This window comes from Fusarium solani, assembly GCF_023522795.1.
Source record: "Fusarium solani strain SB1 chromosome Unknown bctg00000008, whole genome shotgun sequence".
NCBI lineage: Eukaryota > Fungi > Ascomycota > Sordariomycetes > Hypocreales > Nectriaceae > Fusarium > Fusarium solani.
This window is the reverse complement of record NW_027072148.1, coordinates 143822-166973: the sequence shown is the minus strand read 5'-3', so window position 1 is coordinate 166973 and position 23152 is coordinate 143822. Positions and strand designations below refer to the sequence as shown.

General features: G+C 50.5%; 9 protein-coding genes across 9 annotated transcripts; 4 read left to right on the top strand and 5 right to left on the bottom strand.

Moving 5' to 3' along the window:
- Positions 1-303: 303 nt before the first annotated feature.
- On the bottom strand, positions 304-2517 carry MRS44_012064 (uncharacterized protein; the record flags this gene model as incomplete). The annotated part of the gene is made up of 9 exons (XM_065618667.1): positions 304-398; positions 447-527; positions 574-653; positions 702-1054; positions 1107-1304; positions 1351-1447; positions 1495-1594; positions 1651-2084; positions 2138-2517. 9 exons carry the CDS (start codon positions 2515-2517, stop codon positions 304-306), a joined length of 1818 nt encoding a protein of 605 aa, XP_065474739.1.
- A 1204-nt stretch (positions 2518-3721) lies between these two features.
- MRS44_012063 (uncharacterized protein) lies at positions 3722-4396 on the top strand (the record flags this gene model as incomplete). The annotated part of the gene is made up of 1 exon (XM_046279482.2): positions 3722-4396. The coding sequence occupies one exon, from the start codon at positions 3722-3724 to the stop codon at positions 4394-4396; it is 675 nt and encodes a 224-aa protein (XP_046133488.2).
- A 1225-nt stretch (positions 4397-5621) lies between these two features.
- Positions 5622-7204, bottom strand: MRS44_012062 (uncharacterized protein; the record flags this gene model as incomplete). Its single annotated transcript, XM_065618666.1, has 2 exons — positions 5622-7148; positions 7193-7204. 2 exons carry the CDS (start codon positions 7202-7204, stop codon positions 5622-5624), a joined length of 1539 nt encoding a protein of 512 aa, XP_065474738.1.
- A 539-nt stretch (positions 7205-7743) lies between these two features.
- MRS44_012061 (uncharacterized protein) lies at positions 7744-8321 on the bottom strand (the record flags this gene model as incomplete). Its single annotated transcript, XM_046270914.2, has 2 exons — positions 7744-8225; positions 8279-8321. The coding sequence occupies 2 exons, from the start codon at positions 8319-8321 to the stop codon at positions 7744-7746; spliced, it is 525 nt and encodes a 174-aa protein (XP_046133490.2).
- Positions 8322-8904: 583 nt separating this feature from the next.
- MRS44_012060 (uncharacterized protein) lies at positions 8905-14187 on the top strand (the record flags this gene model as incomplete). The annotated part of the gene is made up of 5 exons (XM_065618665.1): positions 8905-10138; positions 10191-11313; positions 11364-11431; positions 11899-12316; positions 13653-14187. The coding sequence occupies 5 exons, from the start codon at positions 8905-8907 to the stop codon at positions 14185-14187; spliced, it is 3378 nt and encodes a 1125-aa protein (XP_065474737.1).
- A 1742-nt stretch (positions 14188-15929) lies between these two features.
- Positions 15930-17631, top strand: MRS44_012059 (uncharacterized protein; the record flags this gene model as incomplete). The annotated part of the gene is made up of 3 exons (XM_065618664.1): positions 15930-16021; positions 16126-16617; positions 16671-17631. 3 exons carry the CDS (start codon positions 15930-15932, stop codon positions 17629-17631), a joined length of 1545 nt encoding a protein of 514 aa, XP_065474736.1.
- Positions 17632-18039: 408 nt separating this feature from the next.
- Positions 18040-19713, top strand: MRS44_012058 (uncharacterized protein; the record flags this gene model as incomplete). Its single annotated transcript, XM_046281174.2, has 4 exons — positions 18040-18134; positions 18180-18450; positions 18772-19239; positions 19312-19713. The coding sequence occupies 4 exons, from the start codon at positions 18040-18042 to the stop codon at positions 19711-19713; spliced, it is 1236 nt and encodes a 411-aa protein (XP_046133495.2).
- Positions 19714-20117: 404 nt separating this feature from the next.
- On the bottom strand, positions 20118-21028 carry MRS44_012057 (uncharacterized protein; the record flags this gene model as incomplete). Its single annotated transcript, XM_046281175.2, has 2 exons — positions 20118-20691; positions 20739-21028. 2 exons carry the CDS (start codon positions 21026-21028, stop codon positions 20118-20120), a joined length of 864 nt encoding a protein of 287 aa, XP_046133496.2.
- A 1055-nt stretch (positions 21029-22083) lies between these two features.
- On the bottom strand, positions 22084-22895 carry MRS44_012056 (uncharacterized protein; the record flags this gene model as incomplete). Its single annotated transcript, XM_046278542.1, has 3 exons — positions 22084-22234; positions 22314-22594; positions 22683-22895. 3 exons carry the CDS (start codon positions 22893-22895, stop codon positions 22084-22086), a joined length of 645 nt encoding a protein of 214 aa, XP_046133497.1.
- Between the last annotated feature and the right edge of the window lie 257 nt (positions 22896-23152).

The window sequence follows — 23152 nt, the reverse complement described above, 5'->3', positions numbered from 1 at the left end:
ACTCCATCAGATCACGCAGCGTGGCTTTTCCACAGCGCTCTGATTGCTCACTGAGGTACGCCAAGCAGCTTCCCGTCTTTTGCTGCCCGTAATCTTGCATGACTTCCGCTCAGAGAATAGAGATGACGTGAGTCTTATCAAGAAAATTTTGGCATTTACGTAAAGCGTGTATTCTTGATAGGGGGTTGTAATAAGGCCATTCATTGTGCAGTGCTCAACTCACTCCAAAGAAGAACCAAGGTTTTGCTATACCAATCCTCCCGCTACCCTTCAACCTAGTAGTTTCAGGATAGGAAAAATCTCTTATTTCCAGATAGTCTTTCCCGTTTCAACAGAAGTTGGCAACCCGGCTCTCGTGAGCCAGTTTCTTGCCGTATCCAGGAGAGCTAAATCGGTTCCTGAACGCAATGTTAGCGACTATAGTTATCTTGCCCGAGTAAACTCACCTGGCGTGCCCATGATTGCTACTGCGAAGGGAATCTTCTCTCCCTTCTCTGTAATTCTTGAGTGGTAGGGGATTTCTGCGACTGAGATGGTGTTAGCCGTGTATTTGGCCTTGCTTAGACTGCTTACTTGGGACGGCCAGCACAGGGGATTGGAGGACTGGTGCGATAGCCAAGGCATGGATACCGTCCTGAGGGGGTCTCTTGAATCTGAATCATCGTTAGTTGCGCATATCAGCAGCGGCAGCTGCCTCTCACGTCGGTGGTTGATCTCTATATCTCGGAGTCATGGCTTCTAGTGGGAGTATGGTGAGAGCATTGGCATGCTTCCCTGTGAGAATGGTCTGACGAAACCACTTCCTATAAGTGTCAATATTACAGAAGCCTTCATTTCTTTCCTCCTTGGAAATTGTCTTCCCAAGTTCCCTAGGCAAGTTAGCAGGTTGCAGGAGCTTCAAGATGCGAGCCACCGCCAGAGAACTGTGCACTGATACACACCATTGTTTCTTGCTCGGAAGCGTGGTGTATGGAGCACAGCCAAACGCTTCGTGATATTTTGCACGGAAATCGTCACAATTGTGGTAGACATCATAGGCGAGGGACGATGTAGCCTGGTTTAATTAGTCCCCAACTTGGGGAAGGTTGCATCGCATAAAGTCTCACCGGGTTGATAAAGGCTGGAAGGGACATGCCATTTGCCTCTGATGGGGGTGAGTCGTTCCAAATCTGTTCAAAGGAAAGTTCCTCTAGCGAGACATTTAGTTCTTCTTGAAGCACTCCTGCAAAGTGCTTTGTTAGTTGAGCTTGGTGGTGATCAATGATGGTCCAGAAATCGGCCGGCCAGATAATGGAAGTGAATGGCTTCCCGATAAGTTAGCAAGGTACTAGAAACTTTCAAGATACGCACCTGCGGTGGTCCGAATAAGTCAAGATCAAGCCAGTTGGTTGCAAAGGTTTTGCATTTCTCCAGGTCTCTTGCAAGAATGCCTGGGACATCCCATGATCTATCGTAGTTAGAGAAGAGTTGAATTCTAGCAGTGAAGCTGCTCACGTCACATAAGGCACCACCCCCTTACTAGGGATAGCCCCTTGGCTCGGCCGAAGACCATAGCACCCGCACCAGAGAGCAGGTCGAGTCACGCTCCCCCAAGCTGTAAGCCACGGATATTAGTCTCTATATAAACTTCGACTCAAAACTTTCACTTACTATCTGTACCAATGGCAATGTCAAGCCAGTCGTAGGCTGCAATCGCAGACGCGCTTCCTGAGCTGCTACCGCCAGGGGACTGATATCCATCTCCACGAGGATTCCATGGGGCTTGATAGTCAACATACTCTGTAGGCTCTTCCCAATTGCCGAAAGAGTTTAGCTTGGTCTTTCCGCAGACGACTACTCCCAGGTCGAGGAGCTTGCTGATGCACTCGGCAGAGGTGTCGCGAGGTGGGTAGGTGTTGTAGAAAGCGCGGTTTCCCACTGATGTCCTGATGCCTTGGAGATGGATATTATCCTTGATGACAATTCGGAGACCGGCGAGAGGGGAGGCCTGTTTTACTTGGAACGGGATCCGGGATGGGAGGGCGAAGCAAGAGAATTGGTCGTCTGAGCTTCGCAATGGGAAAGACTCAAACGGGTCGGAGATGCTGGGATGTATTAGTCGATAGAAACTACGAACTTGCGTGGAGGGCCTGCTAACCTTGAGCGTGGCTTCAACGTAACCATGCAGGTTCCGTTGGAATCGTCCACCAGTTTCCAGACGTGCCGGAGCTGCTGGTTGACGTAGACATACGGACCTGGGAGAAGTCCCGATAAGGAGCAGACAGATGTCGTTTGGGTATCGAGTCCCTCAAGATAATCGGCGGCTTCCTTCGTGAAGGCAACAGTGCCCTGCTCGGGGCTATGAAAGACAATGTTGGCGAGGAAGCTGTTGTTAAATACGTCATCTTTGCTGTACAAACCGATGCGGTCCTGCAGCCATTCCACGGTAATTTGGATGCTTTCGTGCTGTGGAAGCGTAACGACGGCGACGAGAGCATAGTTTGGAATTGGAAGGGCGAGATCCTTAGATGTAAGCATGTTAAAAGAAATGAGTCCACAAAGCTGGTAGTCTCACCAAGCGTGAGCGAGGCGCCATGTATCGAGTTCCCGAGATGGTAAAAACGTAGTCGTCCCGACTGCTGACTGTCCCGGACCTCGTCATGTTGCTCCTCTGCGAATGGCCGAATCGTCCTCGATCAGTCGTGTCTGATAGTTGATGGAGGATGGTAGATACAAGGTCTCCAGAGATCGCACTGTCTTCGGCTGGAGATCGATGGTGATGCGAGAAGATGAGGCCTTTGGGAAGGCATTTTATCACACGCTCAGCTGATACTTGGGTGCGGGGGTCTTCCTTGCAACAAGGCTGTGTGCCGTGTGTCCTGCACCACCCACAGGACTGGCGAGCGCTCACCCCGGTTCAGGAAAACACGAGGCACCAGGATAAAGGCTTTAACTTATCCCGCCCTAAAGGTACCTGATAATATGTATTAAGAACACATAAATATTAAATAAGATATATCTCAAGCCTGGCCTCTTTGAGGATATAACTTCTTTTATTTTTAGTATCTTAGACACGTAGATTATAATACTTTCGAGGAAATCATCTCCCTCCCTTCTTATTCCAGTGTCTCGGCTGTTTTTGACCCACGTAGTGCTGTCAAAGCTGGGTAGCAAGAAGCAAAGCGTGCCATTAGATAGCGGGGGCGGCTTTTTATGGCTGAAGATAGCAAAGGAGAGAACACATGTAGACTCTCATTCTCCACCCATCTTGCAAGAAGACTTGGCCATGTGCTCGGCCATATTTGCAACTTTAGGCTCCTATCTCTTCATTGAATATTTAGTTGTGGGTATCTCATTTTTTGCCTTTGAAGCTAAGTTCCGCGGTGCTACCACACAGAACTGGTTTGCCTGAAGGAAGCGGCGTCAACTCATATGAACTTTATATCTATTAACTTACGGTCTCGTTGCTAAGTCTTCATACACGACCTATATATCCTCATGTAGAAATATCTGAAACTAACCCAACTCAATATGCTTCTTGCGTGGCCGTGAAGCCTGGGCCGCATGAGTCGGACCCAATGATGTTCCGGGCGCTTACTTGCAGCAGTCGTCGGGTCAATATCAGGCTATAAGCCCCACGCATGCGTCGTGGTTCAACCCAGAATCATCTCTCGAAATCCCCCAGTTCTAGTGTCACCAACAGCTACTCCTTATTTGAGGGCGAACTCCTTCAGGCACAATTATGCGGCTACTTGACATTGAGTCTGGAACGCTGGAGGAGTTTACTGACGAAACTCGCGTGTCCTATGCTATCCTCTCGCACCGATGGGAGGACGATGAGGTCCTATTCCAGGATATCACGCAGGGAACGGCGCCCTTGAAAAAGGGCTGGCAAAAGGTGGAAAACTTCTGTCGCATCGCTCAGAAGGAAGGATTCCGTTACGTCTGGATCGATACGTGCTGTATCGACAAGTCGTCAAGTACTGAGCTTTCCGAGGCCATCAACTCCATGTACCGCTGGTACCAGCACGCAGACACGTGTTTCGCCTACTTGAATGACTGCAGCTACGAGGCCGTCCGTCAACCTGGGAGCACTGAGCTTCAAAAGAGCAAATGGTTCACACGGGGATGGACCCTCCAGGAACTCATCGCACCAGCTGAGGTGGTATTCCTGTCAGCCGAATGGAGGGAGTTTGGGACCAAGCGCAGTCTTGCCGAAGAGATTTCTGAGATTACGAATATCGACGAGTTCTTATTTCAGTTTCCAGAGTGGCTGGATAGGTGTTGCGCTGCCCAAAAGTTATCATGGGCAGCGACGAGGGAGACGACCAGGGTCGAAGACCGAGCCTATAGTCTAATGGGGCTTTTTAATGTCAACATGCCGTTACTCTATGGCGAAGGGGACAAGGCCTTCTAAAGCCTTCAGATGGAGATTCTTCAATCTTCCAGCGACCAGAGCATCTTTGCGTGGAACCATGACATCAAAAAAGGTTTGCGGATCTACTCGAGCATCCTGGCTACGTCACTAGGGGATTTTGAGGGATGCCATACGATTCGGCACAAGCCCCGGGAAATCGAAATCGACCATGATTCTGGAATAGGCGAGTTCCCCCAGCAAGTAGTCGGTCCATTTATCAAACTCAAAGCTCTATCGATACCACATGACGGATCGTTCACCGCGTCACCGCCAGGGTCAGAACAACATCAGCAACAACCCCCCTGGTTGACTTCCGTCTATCAGGAGATCTTTACTCATAGCATATATGTGAGGCCCTATCTCTGGGTGGTCTTACTGGTGGACTGTTCGGAGGAGGATAGAACAATAGGCATCGCCTTGCAACGAAGTGGCCGCAGCTTTTCCCGATATCATGGCCCTTCACGATTTCTACTTCCCCGAGGACTTGACTCTAGAAGCCATTCAGACCTCAAGGAAAGAACCTTTTACGTTCGCTCACTCATAAACGACACTCTAATTATTGAAGAACCGACAACACTCCATCTACGACACCTCCCAGCCGAGTATGGACTGTGGCTCACGACTCCTGTTTTACTGCCTGGCGGAGATTGTGATTCACAAATATACTGGCGCAATAATGAAACCCCCCAAGGCTCTCTTGGAATGACACTAAATCCTTGGACAGAGGCCATCGGGCCCGGAGGCGAGGGTGTATATTTCTCACCTGGGTTCAGGACCATGTGTTGCAGAGACTCACTGCCGCCTTTCCATCTTGAATTCTGGCATACCCACGGTGACGATGGTTTTGAGCTCGCAGTGTTGTTTGGGAAAGGTGCGCTTACCCGGAATCCTGTAGCCTCACAAAAACCATCATCACCGGATTTGCTACTAGGGCCGCAGGAATTCGAACTTATGAGAGACTTTGTTGTAGTTGTGAAGGCAAGGAACGGCACTGACAACAAGATCCTGCTGAGCATCTCTGTCGAGAATGAGTGGCCGGGCGATAAATCTGGCCCAAGTACCTCAGCAATGCAAGGGAAAAGGGAACCAGATGCATGATTGCGAAGTTCTTAAGCTTGGCACGCGTTATATTGAATTGAGATCCTAATTGTTGTTCCGGAAGGTTGTGATTTACCCATCCGGAATGCTCTTCTTATTTACGACTCCAAGCAACGCAGCGACTACCTCAAAGTCTGAAACTCTCCTTCTTTCTTATCCTGCCTCCAAATTTGTATATCAAGGCCGGGATAGGAACCATGGCCAAAGAAAGAAACCCGAGAACCGAGTTCCCCCAACCAACCCCTAACCGCTCATACATTGCGGGCCCGGCCAAAGGGAGGAATGCGGCAACTATGCTCCTCATCACCGAGGAGGCAGCAAGGGCACTGGCGGCATATCGGGAATATGCATCGACGATATAGATTTGGGTAGGCAGCCAAATGCCCTCGAAACCTATGCCAAAGAGAGCAAGCCCCAGGATTGGCACTGCCCAGTGCACAGCCTGATCACTACTCCAGCCGTACCAGAAGAACGAGATAGGGAGAAGTGCCGCAAAGTAGATACAAAAAGGAAGCCGCATTTCGGCTTCATAGATGCCTCCATTTGCTTCGGTCATATGCCGTACTGTTTTGTCGGAAAGGAGAGAAAATGCCCATAGGCCGACGAGGTATCCGAAAAGGAGAGCCAGGTAGACGACGCCAGAGATGCCGGCTGACCAATCATAGCTGCCGCCAAAGACCATGGGGATTGTATTAAACAGAAGATAGAGGCATCCGTAGACAAATGACACATAGAGGGACATCGCCATGATGATTGCCGAGCTGAAGAGTAGCTTGAGCGGTCGGATGAGGCCAGACAAGATGATACTGCTTCTTTTAGCAGCCTTTTCTCCTGCCTCTGCGTAACAGCTACACAGGTCTGGTCGGTCAAGGGTCTTGGCTAATTTCGCAGTCTTGTGTTGGATAAGCACCTCGTGGCGAGTTTCAGGATAAACAAACACCATGACCACAAGAAGCACCGAGGTGGGAATAAGAGTTATCCAGTTGGCCCAACGCCAACCTATCGTCTCGGCAATGAAACCTCCTGTGAGCGGCGCCAGCGAAGGCCCAAGAATCGGGCCCAGAATCCAGACAGTCATGGCGTTACCGCGCTCGGCAACAGGGAACAAATCGGCAATAACGGCTCCTCCCACTGTCTGCGAGGCTGACCCTCCTACTCCACACATGAAGCGGAAGAATATGAGTAGTTCGATAGAAGGAGATAGTGCGCAGCCGACGAGGAAAAGGCAAAATGCGAGGGTCGAGACCATCATGATGATCCTGCGGCCATAAATTTCGGAAAGAGGAGATAGAAACAAAGGCCCGACGGCATACCCAAGGAGGAAGATGCTCACAGGCATGGCGCTCTTCGTAATATCAGGTATTCCAAAGTCTTTTGCGATATAACTGATGGCGGGGGCTATGATGGACGAAGCGAAGGGAGTCATGAAGGCCTGGGTAGAGAGGAGGCCGGTAATGAACCACTTGCGAGTGGGAGTGAAATTTGGAGGGTACTGGGGGTCTTGATCGCTTTCCCAGCCGACAACACCGTTTTCGAGGTCCATGAGAAACTGCTCCAGTTCGGAGTCATCTACATTCGGTCTAATGGAGCCAGCATCGTTGTTTGAAGGTGCTCGCATATCGACGCCTTCGGTGTGGCTGGTGGCAGTGACAAGCTGGGAAGGTCAGGGGCGGCTTTTGTGATAGGAAGTGAACTCACATCCCGAGACATGTTGGATACGCACAACAGACAAAACCTTGTTGATCTTGCAAGAACTTCTAGGTCGAGGGTTTGGGACATGTCATTCAGGGTATGCTCTGTGTGACTAGGGCAGCTTGCAGACCACGCCCTGTGCTTCATTGTAAGCTACAAGTAGGGTCTATAGCATGACATGACAGGGCGCAAACTAGCGCAATACGGTCCCGTCGGGTCAGTGCTTTGGACGGTACCGAGGTCCACAAGGCGTTGTTTAACAAAATGTGGGCTCTTACGAAAACACGCATATTCCGCCATGCTTGGCTCCTATTGTCGACTTCTTTCAGCGGGGGTCTCCATCCATCCTAGCCGTTATGGGCCTGATGGCTGTGCCAAGAGTGTTGGGGAGTTCAGTGTCTCGTCTCAGGTTGTCAAAGTGCCGTTTCTTCCCCAACATACGTCAATTTCCCTGTCATTCCAAGAAGCTTTGTGATTCGGATTCAGTTAGTGTATAAGTTCCAACTATCTAAATGTACCACTTCCAAGTTCCTTATTTAACCGAGGACACATCTGGTTTATTTCCCATCGGCCAACTCCTCAATGCCCTCTTTATCAGCCTTCAACACTGCCCAATCTTGCATATTCTTGGCCCCGAGCTTCCGATAGAAGTTCAGAGCTCGCTGGTTGTCTTGAAGACAAACCCAATCCATCTTGACACATCCAGCCTCCCGAGCAGCAGATGCCATGGCTTCAATCAGCATACGCCCATACCCGTGCCGCCGATACTTGGGCACAACATATAGCTCTTCTAAGCAAACCCCCGGAGCTGCTGTCCACGTGGAATAGTTATGCAGGTAGACCAAAAGCCCGGCAGCTTCACCCTCTGGCGAAGAGATGAGTAGCGCCCAGGCGAATCGTGTTGGAGATACAGGACTGTCTGCCGAGGGTGGCTCAAAGTGCAAGGTTTGGGCAAGGCGGTCTTCTGTGGCGGCGACTGTGGCGCCGGGAGCTTGCTCCTCTGCGGCCTCTTTGATGAAACGCAGGATGAGCGGGACATCTACAAGGCAATTTCAGCACTTCAAGGACCATCTTTAGTGTTGATAAGAGTACCTTGGACACCGGCGTAGCGGATTGACGGCGAGTCTGATGACATGTTGTGAACCTGGTGACAGAAGGGGTATTGTGGTCAATGAGAACAGTTCACTTCTCGTCAACACTACGAGAGTAGAATATGCACCGTCAAATTTGATGAGCTTGATGGCACTGGCTCCTTATTTATCACGTGCTTGCTCTTCTCAAGACAATGAAGTTACTTGTAGCTGTGCGCCCTTGACGTAACCCTCCACGCCTATCAATGGTGCATGTTCTCAAGGCGGGGTGGACCCACTTGTAGTTGTGCGCCTTTGACACATCTGATGTCAATTATCTTCGTTGATAAGACCCAATATCATGTGTTAAGAAAGTAGGTCTGGCTGCTGCATAATATTATAGGTTGTAGTAATACTTCAGATCTTATTTCTTCATTTACCTATTGTTCTTCTTGTATCTTATTACTTACCTTTAGGGAAGGATAAACTAATACCTTTCGTTGTGCTAGCGTCTTGGGTTTTTCCTTAATCCGCTTGCTAAGCTCACCACGATTCGAGTGGTTTCCTCCCAGACCACACAGCCCCATCCCGAACTCTTCATTGCTATCTCTGTTCCAAGATAGAGTGAGCTATCTCATTGGCCTACAGATGGAAGAAACCAATGAAAGCCAGCACGGCACCGGTGATGAGCACGCCGCGCCGTCCCAGTCATCCTGGACCACATTATGGCCTGATCCAGCAGGCTCCCTGGGGCTGAGCCCCCCTCTCGACCCTAACAACCGCAGTTTGCCTCCCAAGATTGGCGCGAGATTCACTATCCAAACCGTTAAGATCCTTCGGGATTGGTTTGGTTCACATATCCAAGCGCCGTATCCCAGTGAAGAAGAAAAGATGCAGTTGCAACAGAGGACGGGATTAAACCAGACGCAGATTGAGAATTGGCTTGCGAATGCCCGGCGGAGACACAAGATCCAGGCCGCGAAGTCGGCTAGGCCACAAAGCAGTGGGCCTCGATCAGTGCCCATCGACATTCCGAGAGCTTCCACACCGTGCGTGTCTGATGGGAGCAGTGCTCAGATGAATCCGATGCAGCGCTGGGTAGATTCGCCCCCAGAAGATGAGGCGGCTTCACTTACCGCTATTGCTCGGGCTCTTTCCTTGGAATCAAGACCTGGTCAGCATGATGTGCTCTACTTGAACAAGATTCCTGGACAGTCCTCGGCAAGCAGCGCTGGTGCCTCGACAAACGACTCATCCACCTCTGCTTCATCCCACATCTCTGGCTCATCTGGCTCATCTCTGCGAGTGACCTCGCGAGGTCGGCGTCGTCGCAAGAAAGGTTACCTTGGGAGAAACCGTCTACCAGCGCCCCTCAAGACGTTTCAATGCACATTCTGCACTGAGACATTTGCAAGGCGATACGATTGGCAGCGCCATGAGAAAACATACCATCTCTCTCTTGAGCGATGGGTCTGCACTCCAGACGGATGCCGAGTTCTAGAACCTGAAAGCAATCAGATCTGCTGCGTCTTCTGCGGCGAAACTGACCCAGATGATGATCATATCCGTCATCACAACTACTCCATCTGCGAGACAAAGACTCTGGGCGAACGAACTTTTTATAGAAAGGATCATCTCGTCCAACATCTACGGCTGGTACATGATGCTGAATATCTTGGCTGGTGCATGTCTCACTGGAAGTCGGAGTGCAGCAGTATCAAGTCACGATGTGGGCTCTGTGGCATTGTGATGGACAGTTGGCATACCCGCCAAGACCACCTAGCTGAGCATTTTCGAATGGGAGAGACGATGGCTGGCTGGAAGGGTGATTGGGGACTTGAAGATGCGGTTCTAAGGCTGGTGCAAAACTCGATGCCCCCTTGTCAGTGGCTCACTTTTCCTTCTGTCTATCGCGGCTAACAGATGGTCTCAAGACCTAATCAGTGAGGAGCGTAACTCGCCATTCCCATTCTCGGCTACTGCTCCTCCTATCGAATCTCCTCCGAGTGCTTACGAGCTCATCAAACTCGAGGTTTCCTACTTTATAATCAACTACCAAGACAAAAACGGCTGCCAACCTACAGATGTCCAATCCCAGCTGGAGGCTTGCCGCGTCATCTTTGCAAGCGAAGTCTCGTCAGACGAAGGGGCCACACCTCCTCAGTCATGGCTACGGGATCTCATAATGTCCTCCGAAACTATCGCACAGCAAGCCCGATATGGGCCACTCCGCTCGCCATCTGAGAACCGGTTAGCAACTCTCAAGATCAATGGGAAAGACCACTTGTTTCAGCACTGCCCCATGGAGCAGTTGCTCCAGGGGTGTATATCTACTACTGGCTTAGACGCAACCGACGAGGACCTGCAAAGCGAGGCCTGTCGTATCATACTTGATGCCGAAAGAGCTTCGACCACCCCGTGCAATGTTTTTGCCAACTGGTTACTGAGGCAGGCCAGGTCTTCGACCGATTGGCTCTGTAGCTTTCGTCAACGAACCTTCAGCACGCGGGACAGGTACACCACGAACATAGCTACTAGTGAGCATCTCATCGATGAATTGAAGATGGATTCCAATGCTATCGAAGGTGACTCCGGAACTGTTGGCGAAAACTTAGGTGCAGCACACATGCAAGACCTACACGAGGATGGAATTGGGGGATCCCGACCTGCCCACGCGCAAGGCGACCTCGTTGAACAGATAGAAATGTCGCTCCCTTGGTCTCCGAATCTTTCTTGCCGACAGCAGATTCACCCCGCCGAGCTCTGGCTTCCGTCGGACGTTACCGGCAGCAACGTTAGCAGAGACTTGCTAGATCAACCTACCTATCCCAACGGGCAAAGTCCCAAGTTTTCCTTCGCACCTGAAGCACCGGCAATGCAAAGTGACGAGAGGAATCATCCAGCCCTCTTCCTCTCCAACGACACAAACTCCTACAACCGCCTCGCACGAGAACTTGGCCGGTTCGTCAAGTCGACTACTTCCCCCAACAATCCATTTCAACATGTCCCCACAGACGAGGAGTTACAGCACCAGGCACGATGTATTCTTTACGATGAGTAAGCTAGGCTGATATTCTTAACCTCTTCCTCTCTAACATCTGCTTTAGTGATGACCCGTGGAACCAAACAGCCGCAGACAATCCGGAATGGCTGTTGCGGTTCAAGCTCGACGTCGGTTTGATCTAGCAGGTAGTGTCGAGATGGGATCATTCTTCGGAGTAATGTGATGAAACGATGAGTTATTAACTGGCAGTGTTGGTCACGAGTTTATTCGACTGCTTTTTCGGTGTTGGTTGTTCAGAGGATCAGAGGCTGTGTTGAATGACAGGGACAAGGTCACTAGCACAACCTCTTATGTGAGTAGATGAAGGTTTGCATAAATGCTTTCAGATGCTATGACCTCAGCGTACATATAAATCCTTTGAAAGATTGCTGTCATGCCGCTATTGGGTGGGTTCAACGGTGGAAGGAATGTCCAATTATTTTTGGCTCGTGCCAAGTAGATACCAACCAACACTGTGGATAGGGTGATTTCATCGTTGCATGATGGGTGGTGAACAGCCTCGAGGGATTGATCCATCACTTCAGTCACGAAGTATAAATGCCTGAAATGTTCGCGTAGACTTAGCTCTTCTTTCAAAGCCAACACAAGCACGATCCTCCCTGAATCTTCTACTCTGCCTGTTTTGTCCAGTGCTTATACGAGCCCCAGTGCACACTTCTCTGCAATGAAGCTCTCTACCTTCTATCTCCTTGCATACCACGCGATATGCGCCATTTCCCTACCCACATCAAGCGCACAAGCCGAGTGCGGAGAGCTCGGCGTCATGGACTGGACCAACGTGGAAATCCCAGATACCGTCAACCGCACCAACCTCCGTACATGCAAGGAACACCCAGCCACCCTGACCAGCCTCAAGCAGAGGGACAACACCTTGCAAGAGCGACGATGCATTCCCCCGGGCAAGAAACAAAAGTGGGGATGCGATCAGGAGACTGGATACTGCTGGATGAATTGTGGTAAAGTTAAAAAGGGCGAGTGGTGCTGGGAGGCCTTTGAGTATGGGACTGGAGCTTGGTCGAGCTGCAAGACGGATCTTGATTGCTTTAGAAATACGGAACGGGGGGCGCGGTGCTCGATTGGTGATTGCGAGAGTTGTGGATGCGGCTGTTGAGTCTTGAATCTGGATGGCGGCCAAGTCCCTAATGGGCGTGATCTATCGTGATCCTGCGGTGATTGGTGGTGGGTTGGGGGTCATCCTTTGTCACGTGCATCCCATGACTTCAGGCCGTGACACCACCAGTTTGGGGGTTAAGGTTGCCGTCTAACCGCGGCACTAATCAAACACAAGAGAGGCGTGACTATTCATAATAGTCTTAAAGTCAAATGCAGTGGTACTTTACTGCCCCTGCATGCCTTCCCGGCCCATGAACCCTCTAAAGACAAGTGGACATGAATATGCTAACACAAGGCAACTTCTTTGCCTGATGCCCATCTAGAGACCGCAGCTCAGGGTTTCATAGCTCATCTGAACAGAATTTGGGTAACAGTGACCTGTTGGACCGTTTTCCCGTCTCGGGATCATACCATCCGTATCTTGCCCGCCAAGCCTCGCTTGCGAGCTACAGTGTCCATCTCATTTCATACCACACTCAAGTGGACAAGAAATGCCACTCTGCGTGAGGCTGATAGCTTTTGCTTGGATATCATGCTGTCATGTTTGTTTCATTTGGGAATCACACGGCTGGACCTTGGCTGCTGGCATCCCATCCTTCGATCCCACTTCAGCCTGGCCCAAAGAAAAGCGCCTCGGAAAACTCTTTCGACCTCGGCCCAGATTTGGTCATGCGAGCTGGATTGTCAGTTCGGCTCTATGGGGGGCCTTTGTTTTTGTCGGGGCCAGCTACTGGTACGCTCTTGGTTGCAACGCCTCACATTAAGCAACTGACGCTTGCACAAGCTGGGAATCATGTCCCATTCTTCCGGTCACTCTCTTTTCCATTTACCTCCTTTACACTGACCAAGTCATCCCTTACTAATCATCCGTCTTTGGCTGCTTGGCCTCGACATGGCATGGATCCTTTGCCTTGTCAAGCCGGGTGAAGCGGCCAAGGTCTCTGCCTATTACCATTGCTGCGGGAGAATATAGCTATGGGAGGTTTACGATTTTATATGGTGCGTCTCACTGCTCACCAATAGGTCCACCTCCTTCTGACCACTTTCTTTCTTCGGCTTATAGTGATGTTGAGGGACTCGATAAACAAGGGTGGGGGAGGCGTATGGAGGGAGGCTCACAAGCGAGCTGGAAACCAATGAGCAGCCAAGGCTGAGGGCCCGGCGATCGCCTGACACACGGCGAATTTCAGAATCGTTTGGCTGGCTTTGGTGTAAACAGCTTGAAGTATCTGGATTTGATATCACCTGTGGATGACATGGACGAGGCTTACCCAAAGTTGGAAAACGTAGACGACACAATCTTCAGAAATACGAAGTACAAGGGTTACTTTGATGCGAACGATCAAGACAGAAACCGCTGCATTTACTGGGTTGACATGCTGGATAAGCAGCTGACCGAGTATCGTCAGCGGCCCAACAACGAGTATGTCTCGGAGGACCGCTCGGATCGACTCAAAGTTCTCACTACCAAGATTGCAACGCTCCGCAGAGAGGGTGCACACGACTCTGTTGCGGCGACGCTCAGGCAGCCGACTCCGAACCGGAACGGAGTCGGCCTGGACGAGGCAACCATCATCACACACGCGAAAAAGGCCGTGCTACCCGAGGGTTTCACGTATAGGGAGGTCAATGTCGCCCAGACCTGTCTTAACAATCTCATCCAAATTGGCCAGCCTTTGCAAGAGCTGAGAGACAAGGGGATTAACAACAGAGCGGATCTGATGAATTGGGTGAGTGAGAAGATGGGCAGTTAGTGACATGACGCACGTCTAAGCTACCAAGAATTTCCTTAATACGATAGAGGGCCTCACCCGGTCTCTCCCGGTCTCTCCCCGTATCCCCATTAGCGCATTTCGGGTTCCAGGGAGAAACACTACCGATCTCTTGTCGTGATCAACGTCAGATGGTTGAGAGATATACTGTAGCAATGAAGAACGGGAACTTCCGAGGGCTTATTTAGCGTACATCCACAGTTACATTACTAGTTCGTTCACCTCAGGCGCTCACCATTCCCAGTCATGGTGAGTAAAAGGTAGTCCCCACACCTTTAGAATCAGGCTTCGGAACTTTCTAGCCATGGAACCAATGATTGAAGTTCGTTCCTGTCCTACCGATGTAGCGGGACCACACATCCGCACCTTCAGGACTCCAGCTTCGCCGTTTTATCCGGAACAGCGACAGGTGCTGCGTGCCGAAATCTCGAGGACAGTATATTTAACCTGTAGGCCCTGGAGGTGTGAGGATACCGATCTGGACGTTGCGGAGGAAAATATCCGTACCTCCTGTGTCTCTGTATAGCGCTCTTCTCTCGTCTTCGTGGATTGTGCTTCCGGTGCAGATTGAGGAACAATGCCCATTGAATCCGGCAAGGCGACCAGCCGACGAATCTTAGTAGCTATCTGGCAACAGAACTGTGAGGTGGTGAAGTTTGACGGATGGGCACCCATTCGTAGATTGAGGGCGGAGGGGCGTCCCCGGTGGTAAGATATGAGGTCGCCCACGCTGAGGCATGAATCGCTACCGCGTCGAGTTTGCTCAACCTGGGCGCATCACCGGTTATGTCGGCTTCCGGCATCCTAAACCTACAATCGGGGTTCCTGAAAATCGGGGATGTTTGCTCATCCCCTTGAAATGTGCAAGGTGCTTTTTAGGTTCGGAGTATTTGTGGACCCTTTTCCCCGGTACAGGACGGTAACTAGGAACCGCCTTAGAAACAATTGTAACTGAAGGACTTTAATGGTGGGCACTGAACGCCACAGTTGCATCCATAGTGCACCTAGACCTGAGCATACATCAGCCAACAGTGAATACTTGGCTTTTGAGGCTTTTCTCGAGTTCGCCGGCACGATATTGTTGACGTGATTATCATCCAGTGGCGCTATCATGTGCAAGGTGGAGAGTAATCCAATCCCCGCCGCCTGTCGGACCAAGCCATGGGGACAGCTTCAAAACTTGGACCCCCCTAAGGAGGTGGTCGGTGCCATATTGCTCCTCGTATTAACTCCTTGGGTCATTTCTTTCCCCTGATAGCTTCACTGAGACGAGTGATGGCATCTTTAGCAGAGTATTCGGTCGGGTCAATATTGACCACGATTCGTCCTCTGTCATGCCGAAAGCAAGCGCTGTTGGCGCTGCTATTGTTTACTGCCGAAAACGCTGCCCAAAACCCCAGGGATGATTTCTGTCGGAGATTCTCACACCAGACGACGGTCATCGACAACAAGCTGTATATCGATGGTGGCTGGGTGAATTTCAAGGACTTTCAACAGGACCACATCAATTATTCCAGTACGTCAAACTCGATAGATATGGGATCTGTTTCGCCGAACATCAAATGGAGTGACTAGATTTGGGCTGACCTAACAACAAAGATACTTGGCTGGGATATCACGACCTGAACAAGCTTTATGAAGGTTGGCCCGATTTGAACATCAGCTTAAATAAGAACGAAAGGCAAGCCAACTCTCGGACTTTGAATTGCTGCGTTACAGAAACCATGTTTACTTCACGGGCACCTTTTATGGAGCTCATACTCAAGATCCATCAGTTGGAAGGATATACTGACTTTGGCCTTGAAGCATTCCAACAGTAAATGGTGGGGTTCTATGGGGTGATGATGTTAATAAGCGATTCTATCTCTATGGCGGCGACTGGAATATCGGTTATGCGAAACAGGTCTACCACCTTTTAAGCTACGATATTCTCAACGACCAGTGGGAAGACTTTGGAGCGCCCAATCTTGGCACCCCGCCAGACATTGCTTCCTATGGTGCTGGAGTCGGTGTATCGGAGACTGGTATGGGTTACTACTATGGAGGATGGATAAGCAATGCCTCCATGAATGGGTGGACTCAATCACGAAAAATGAGTTCGGATTTCTATTCATACGCCTACGATAGCGGCGACTTCAACCAGGGATCTGGCCCGGACGACAATCCGCGAGCCGAAGGCACAATGGTATGGATTCCAGCCGGCGATCCACAGGGACTGCTTGTATACATGGGGGGCATTGTCAGTACACATGGAAATGGTACCACAGCTCCCCAGCCATTTGACGAGATCTTTGTCTATGATGCGACGGGCAACTCATGGTCGACACAGACAGCAACCGGAGAGATACCACAAAATAGACGCCAATTCTGTGTTGACGTGGCCTGGGCACCCGACAAATCAAGTTTTAATATGTAAGTGCTGATATTATCCCCAGTGGCATAAAGCGCAATACTGAATACAAAAGCTACCTCTGGGGAGGCCTGAGCGTACCACCCCCAGTTGTAAACACCACCTCATTCAACGATGTGTACATCTTGACCATCCCCTCGTTCATCTGGGTGAAGGCCTATCCTAACCACCATGGAAATGCCACTCTGCCCCCAAGTTATGGCCACTACAGTGCTTCCTGTAACATGGTCAAGTCGATGTCGCAGATGCTGGTCATCGGCGGCACCTACCCGGACAGTGATAACTGCGACCTCGCGTATAACATCTGGGCGCAGCACAATTTTTGGACTGGAACGCTCCATAACGAGGGTAATAATGGGACGTACTGGGCACTGTACGATCCCAACGTCACCAGCAACGTTGTCCCTGTCGACGTCTATAGCGTCGTTGGTGGAAATAAGGAAGGCCACGCAACTCTCAAGGGACCCAAGGACGGATTTGACTCGGGCAACAAGCCCCTCCAGGACCTACTGGGGAGGAGACCATCGATTTCGCAACGTTCTCCGACCCGCGATCTCACCCCCCCGACCAGCCCCCCCACGCCGGTCCCTTCCGGATCCAAAGGACTCTCTCCCGGCGCCATCGTCGGCATCGTTATTGGCAGCGTCGTGGGGCTAGCACTCATTCTGCTCGTGTGGTTCTGCATCGGCAGGAGTGTCGTCCGCCGTCGGGAGGAGCGGCGACGATCCGAAATGACTCAGGCTTCGTACAGCGTCGTCAGCAGCACGGCAGGGGCGCCAAGCATCGTCAGCCCGCCGGAGTCCATGGGACCCTGGAGTGGAAGCCCGCCTCCGGCAACGCTGCCGCCGCCGTCTGAGCTCCCCACACAGCAGGACCGCAGCACGTATGTCGTCAGCGAGCTACCCCAGCACAGGATGGACAAGACAGGCGCCGTCTCCCCTGATGGCAGTCTTCCATCTCCAGGTTGTTCTCCCGCTCCCGCTCCGAGCTTGAAGCCGGAAGCGCACACGTTATGATTTTCTCACTCCGATCTGACGTCGGTCATTGCAAGAGACCGATGAGGTTTCTTACTATTATCTGAAGACTGTCTGATAGGGTGCCTGTTAAAGTTCATACTCTTGTCTTTTATCTGTCCTTTACTCAAGGTCTGGTTTTTAAGTATCCCTTGCAAGGCTTAATTTTTAGTAATAGTTTAGGTAATTAAATGCGAGTAGGCTACTCTGTAAAGTACTTAAGTTTACTTATATAGCTTAGCTTAATATAATCCCTAATCATATATCTATTATAGCCTAGGAGTGAGGTTGTTTATGGCAAGCCGGGAAACAGTCTCCGATGAAATCTTGTGAAACTTCACCTCACACGAGCATGTTTCAATGGGGTGTTCGTCTGGACACTCGGACATCTCATCCTACGCCATATCGACTATGGACATCCTCTTCGATGACGAGGACCTCTGTGTCTCAGACCCTAGCCTGGTAGATGAAGTTAAAGAAGCGCTCATCAAGCATGCCGACGGAATGTAAGTGAGCAAACCGTCAGCCAAGTTTGATTACTGACTGTACAGGCGTTTGTGGGCTGCGTTTCAGTTGAGGGAGATTTGCTCCAAGGCCAACGACGAGGAAATCCGAAACGCAATATCCAGCGAAAACTTACCCAAACACCTGACCGATATCTTCAACCGGGCTTTGAATCGCATAGTTTCGTCGGGGAGAGAAGAGTTTGTTCTCAAGCTTCTCCCCTGGATAACAGCTGCAGCACGGCCGATGACTCTCGATGAGCTCCAGGAATCAGCCATGATTGAGATTCGCAAATTATACTCGATGCCCGAGCGGGGGGTCAATGGCATACACCGGCTGAGTCCCTGGTTTCAGGTGGTCGACGTTGATAAGGAGACTAAAGCGGTCTCTTTTCACGTGCTTCCATACGGCATTCTTCATTGGTGGCATTGGTGGCATTGGTGGCAAGTTAAACAGGTTCAGTGTGGATCTTGATGAAAGCCGACCACTATTGGAGAGATTTTATCGACATACCTCTTCTTCAGCGACTTCCAGACCACGCTGGCCAGGTGGACACGTCCAGGGCCTGCCGTTAAGCCCATGGATCTTGCCCGAAGAGCAGTCGGGGACCATTGAAAACTGCCCTGTGATCCCCTCAAGCAACGCGGTCGTTCAAGAGCCAAGTCGGCTTCATTGAGGGCCTTCTCATCAAGAATGGACGTCAACGAGACCCTGACGTCTTTTACACGGGATGATCAAGATTCTGCCTTTACAAAGTTCCAAATCAGCCACCCTTTCCTCATACACGCATCGTCCAACGTCTTCTCCCATGCCAAGGCATTCTTTGTGTTGAAATCCAAAACTTGGACTCTTTTCGATCAAATCCTTACCAATGGACACGCGCTGGTTAGGCCTCCCTGGGCTTCCAACTCGGATCAAGAGCTGGAGTACCTGGCCATGATGGAGTGGGCTTGCAGTGTGGCACATGCCCCTCTCACTCTGCTCATCTCATCCCACAACGATCCGGCACGGGACAACAAGAAGATGCTTCGCCCGCAAATATCTAAGCTTATTGGAATGAACGAGATTCATCTTTCCAAGCATGTGACCACAGGAACAAGCGAACTGGTTTGGAATATATCGTATCACGGCCAAGAAAATGCGTTTCGAGTGTTACTAGGTTTTTGACAAAACCCACAGGAAAAGAATCTGGTGCGGAGAGAGGCACTTTTCGTCAGCGCCATATCGGGGCAAGCCAAATTTGTACAGAAGTTGCTGTCGCAGGTAATGGCCGACGTTTGCAAGCAAGACAGTTCCGCGTTCAACATAGCGGCTCTAACTGGCGATATCGGCATTACGGGGCAGTTCCTTGATGCTTGCGTCGCGTGCAAGGGTACCATGCAGTGCCTTGAGCCAGCCCTTTTTGCTGTTGCTCAGGGTGGAAGCCTCGAGGTTGTCCAGTTGTTCATCGACAAAGTCAACTCCTTATCCGCGTACTCCTGGCAACGGGCACAGATGACCGCATCGTCATATCATCATGGCCAGATTGTTGAAATGCTCACCAAGGCGGGGGTTACCAGGACGATATCTCCGAGGAGATAACCTATAGCTGAGGGAGCTCTTTTTGGGAGAATATTTTGGTTCTAGTCACCTCGTAGGGCTAAGCGTATGATTGTTTCGCATTACGCAACTTGAGTACTTGGACTCGTGGGCCTATTGCCAGATTGCGGGGAAGCGCGCCGACCTGAGCATCCTAGGTTGCCCATATACTTACGGTCTTCTGGCTCAGTTATCCCATCGAGGGCCGGGATTGAACTATAAAGAACACATTAGATCATATACTTAGATGGTGAAATAAAGTCCTTCCCCTCCTTGAAATATGGCATTCAAAAAGATAATGTCGCCTCAAGCCACTGTCTCGGGGAGGAAGGACAGGTCAAGGGCAGATTTCAGTCCGGTTGAAATTAGCAGAAGGAAAATGTGGATTAACTAGAGAACCCTTAGCCTTAAACTGGAAAGTCGGTACTCTTCCATACATCTTCATAGGTAGAAGCTGTTTCGGCAAGTATTCCACTCAGTTCCTTCATGATAGCTCCTGAATCACTCCCAAGCGGCAACCGCAGTAGCTTCTTCTTGTTCGCAAACATGCCAGCCCCAGCGCCATACTCCCACATACGGGCCGCTCCCTTCTTTGGGTCCCCTGGTTGCCTTCCATTGTACTTTTCAAACGCTTGACGAGCCTCATCAGCTGGAGTGCCTTTGTAGGCCTCGAGAGCTGGCGCAAGGTTGGCCCCTGATGAGGGGTTCGAAAGAAAGGCCGTTCTAAAGTAACCGGGCTGGACGATAACGCAGTCAATGCCAAATGGAGCCAACTCCATAGCCAGAGCCTCGGTGAGTCCCTCAACGGCAAACTTGGTTGCACAGTATATTCCATTGGAAGCATAGCCGCGCATACCACCGACAGAAGAAAGGTTCATGATCAGGCCGCTTCTCTGCTTTCTGAAGTGGGGAAGCGAGGCACGAATGATTCTCAGCATGGCAAATACGTTGGTGTCAAACTGTGCCTTGACGGCTGAGTCCCTAATGTTCCCTTAGCAGATGTTGACATTGTTGGACAAATGACATACTCGGACTCTTCAATGGCACCCATGTAGGCATATCCCGCGTTGTTGACGAGCACATCGATCTTGCCAAATGCTTCAAATGCCTCCTTGGCATAGACGTCCATCTGATCTTGCGACCAGCCGAGGTCGAATTGGAGCACCTTGACCTCTTCCCGCTTCAGTGTATCGGGTACTTTGTGGGGTGATCTCACGGCGGCAATGACGCGATCGCCCTCGGCAATGGCTTTCAGGGCGAGTTCCAGGCCCAGGCCTGTATTGGCGCCACTAATATGCCAAACTCTAGCTGAAGACATGGTGAGACGGTGTGATGAACAAATAGTAGAATAACGCAAATAACAGAAGAGAGATTATTGGGACGCGATGTTAACCCTTATTTATAAGTGAAGGAGCACCTCATATGCTTAACATTTGATGACGGCCATTCGAAACTGTGGCTTTCTACAGACACTTGGCATAAGCATAAATGGGAAGGCAAACGCCTCGCATCGAAGGCGGCATACCAGGCACACACACCTGAAATGCACCCATAGTTGTCTGCGGTCATGTTTGCGCAAGGTTGTGAGCGTTTAAAGCCAATCGAGAGGAGGGTTGTCGAGCGAGGAACAGTCTACAGTATCGTCCAAGTGCAGATGTACTCACACTTCTTCACGATTAGAAGGACTAGTTAACCTTTGGGTTAGCTATGAGCGTAGCAATACCTAAAAATGAGAAAGAAAGGTCATGTATCCATATACTCTCATGAAATCATGTATGTATCTTCTCATATCTTGGTCCAAGCTAGCACTCTTTAGAAAGCGTAGGCTTGTTGTCTCATTCTTTTTACGCCCCCATGGGCATGAAGAGACTTGTGCTTACGCTTTGATTCGTAAGCCATATGTGGTAAAATCTTGCATTGTGATGACCTGATGTTTGCGTCACGTACTGATAGCGAGGGTACGTATTGATGAACTACGGGCAGGGTGAGGGGGGCGCATGAAGGGCAGACAGGCAACTGGAATGGCCAGCAATTTCATCAAAAGAGAAGAAACCGATATAATTGACTGTTTAATATACGGAGCAGGATATGGGAAAGGCTTGCATTAATTGAGCAGCTCCCTTCACATCCAACCAGCACCCCTCAACCGCAGTAATAAATTCCTCCTGACGAGCTGTCTTATGGCTAAGTCATCCCATCAAGGGCCGGATTTCAACTATGACAAAAACAGAAACAAAAAAGAAATGAATCGCTGAATGCTAACTGGAGGGTTCGAACCTCCGCGGTTTCCCACTGCGGGTTTGGTTTCTGATGAGAACCTAAACACAGCGCCTTAACCACTCGGCCAAGTTAGCGATGACTCGTTCAATGGTTCTACGCCGAATGATCGATGGTCACATCTGGAATCGACACGGCGTCAGCATCAGTGGGCGACCGCGTATCATCACCAAGTCGAATGGCCCCGACAGCACGATCTTTCCTGAACTGAATCAAGTTGAGCAAAGCAACAAGCATGGTAGCGATCCTGTCTAGTATCAGCAAGCCACTAATAACTCTAAACCAACTCCCTAAAAAGGTATTGAAGCAAGGCTACAAACACTCACCATGCGATCAGTCCACATGTTACGGCATTCTGCGTCACGATGCAGAAGTACTTCTCAGGCGGGTCATATACGTTGCTCCCCCACATGTTGTAGCAATATGGCCATGTTGCTCGGACTGTCGGGATAGATGTGAAGGCAACGAGGCCGATCGAGTAGACGAACAGCGAGAAACATGAGCAGGCAAACTGTGCCGACGTATCGACTATAGCCGGCTTTCCTGTATCTGCTTTCAAGGCCAGGATAGTTCCGAAGAGCATCCACTCCAGCGTGACGAGGACGGACTGTGAAGTTCGGATCAGTCTCGACCAGCATTGCAAGTCTTGGGGGAGTTTGGGCCTGCAAAGGAGAAACCGATTCATTCTTTCTTACAGCAGTGATCAAAAGAACCTCACCGAGCGGTACAGAGACGCCATCAGGGACCCTTGCTCCGCAGCCATAGAAGGCACAGTAATGGAAGTGATGCATCCAAACGAGGTAGCAAACTGCGTAGCCCGTGATGACCAGGCTGCCGAGCTGGACCAGTCGGGCGGGGTAGATAGCCACCTTCGCAGCTACTGAAAGGATTTCTCTTGATACCTTCATCTTGCTTGGTGATGAGACTCCGCATGGGGTTGTTAGGCGCCTTCAGACTGGATACAAAGAGGGGAGGCGATCACGATATTTGCGGTCGGGATACGATACCCAGTTGATGATGGATCAATGGAGGAAAAGAGAGAACTGAAAGAAAGATGAGGTTGGGGAGAAATGAAACGCCAGTTTGCTTAGGCAGTGACAAAGCTGGTCCGTCTCAGGTGTTGATAGGCTAGCTCCAACGCCAACATCAAATTAGTGGTGGCAGT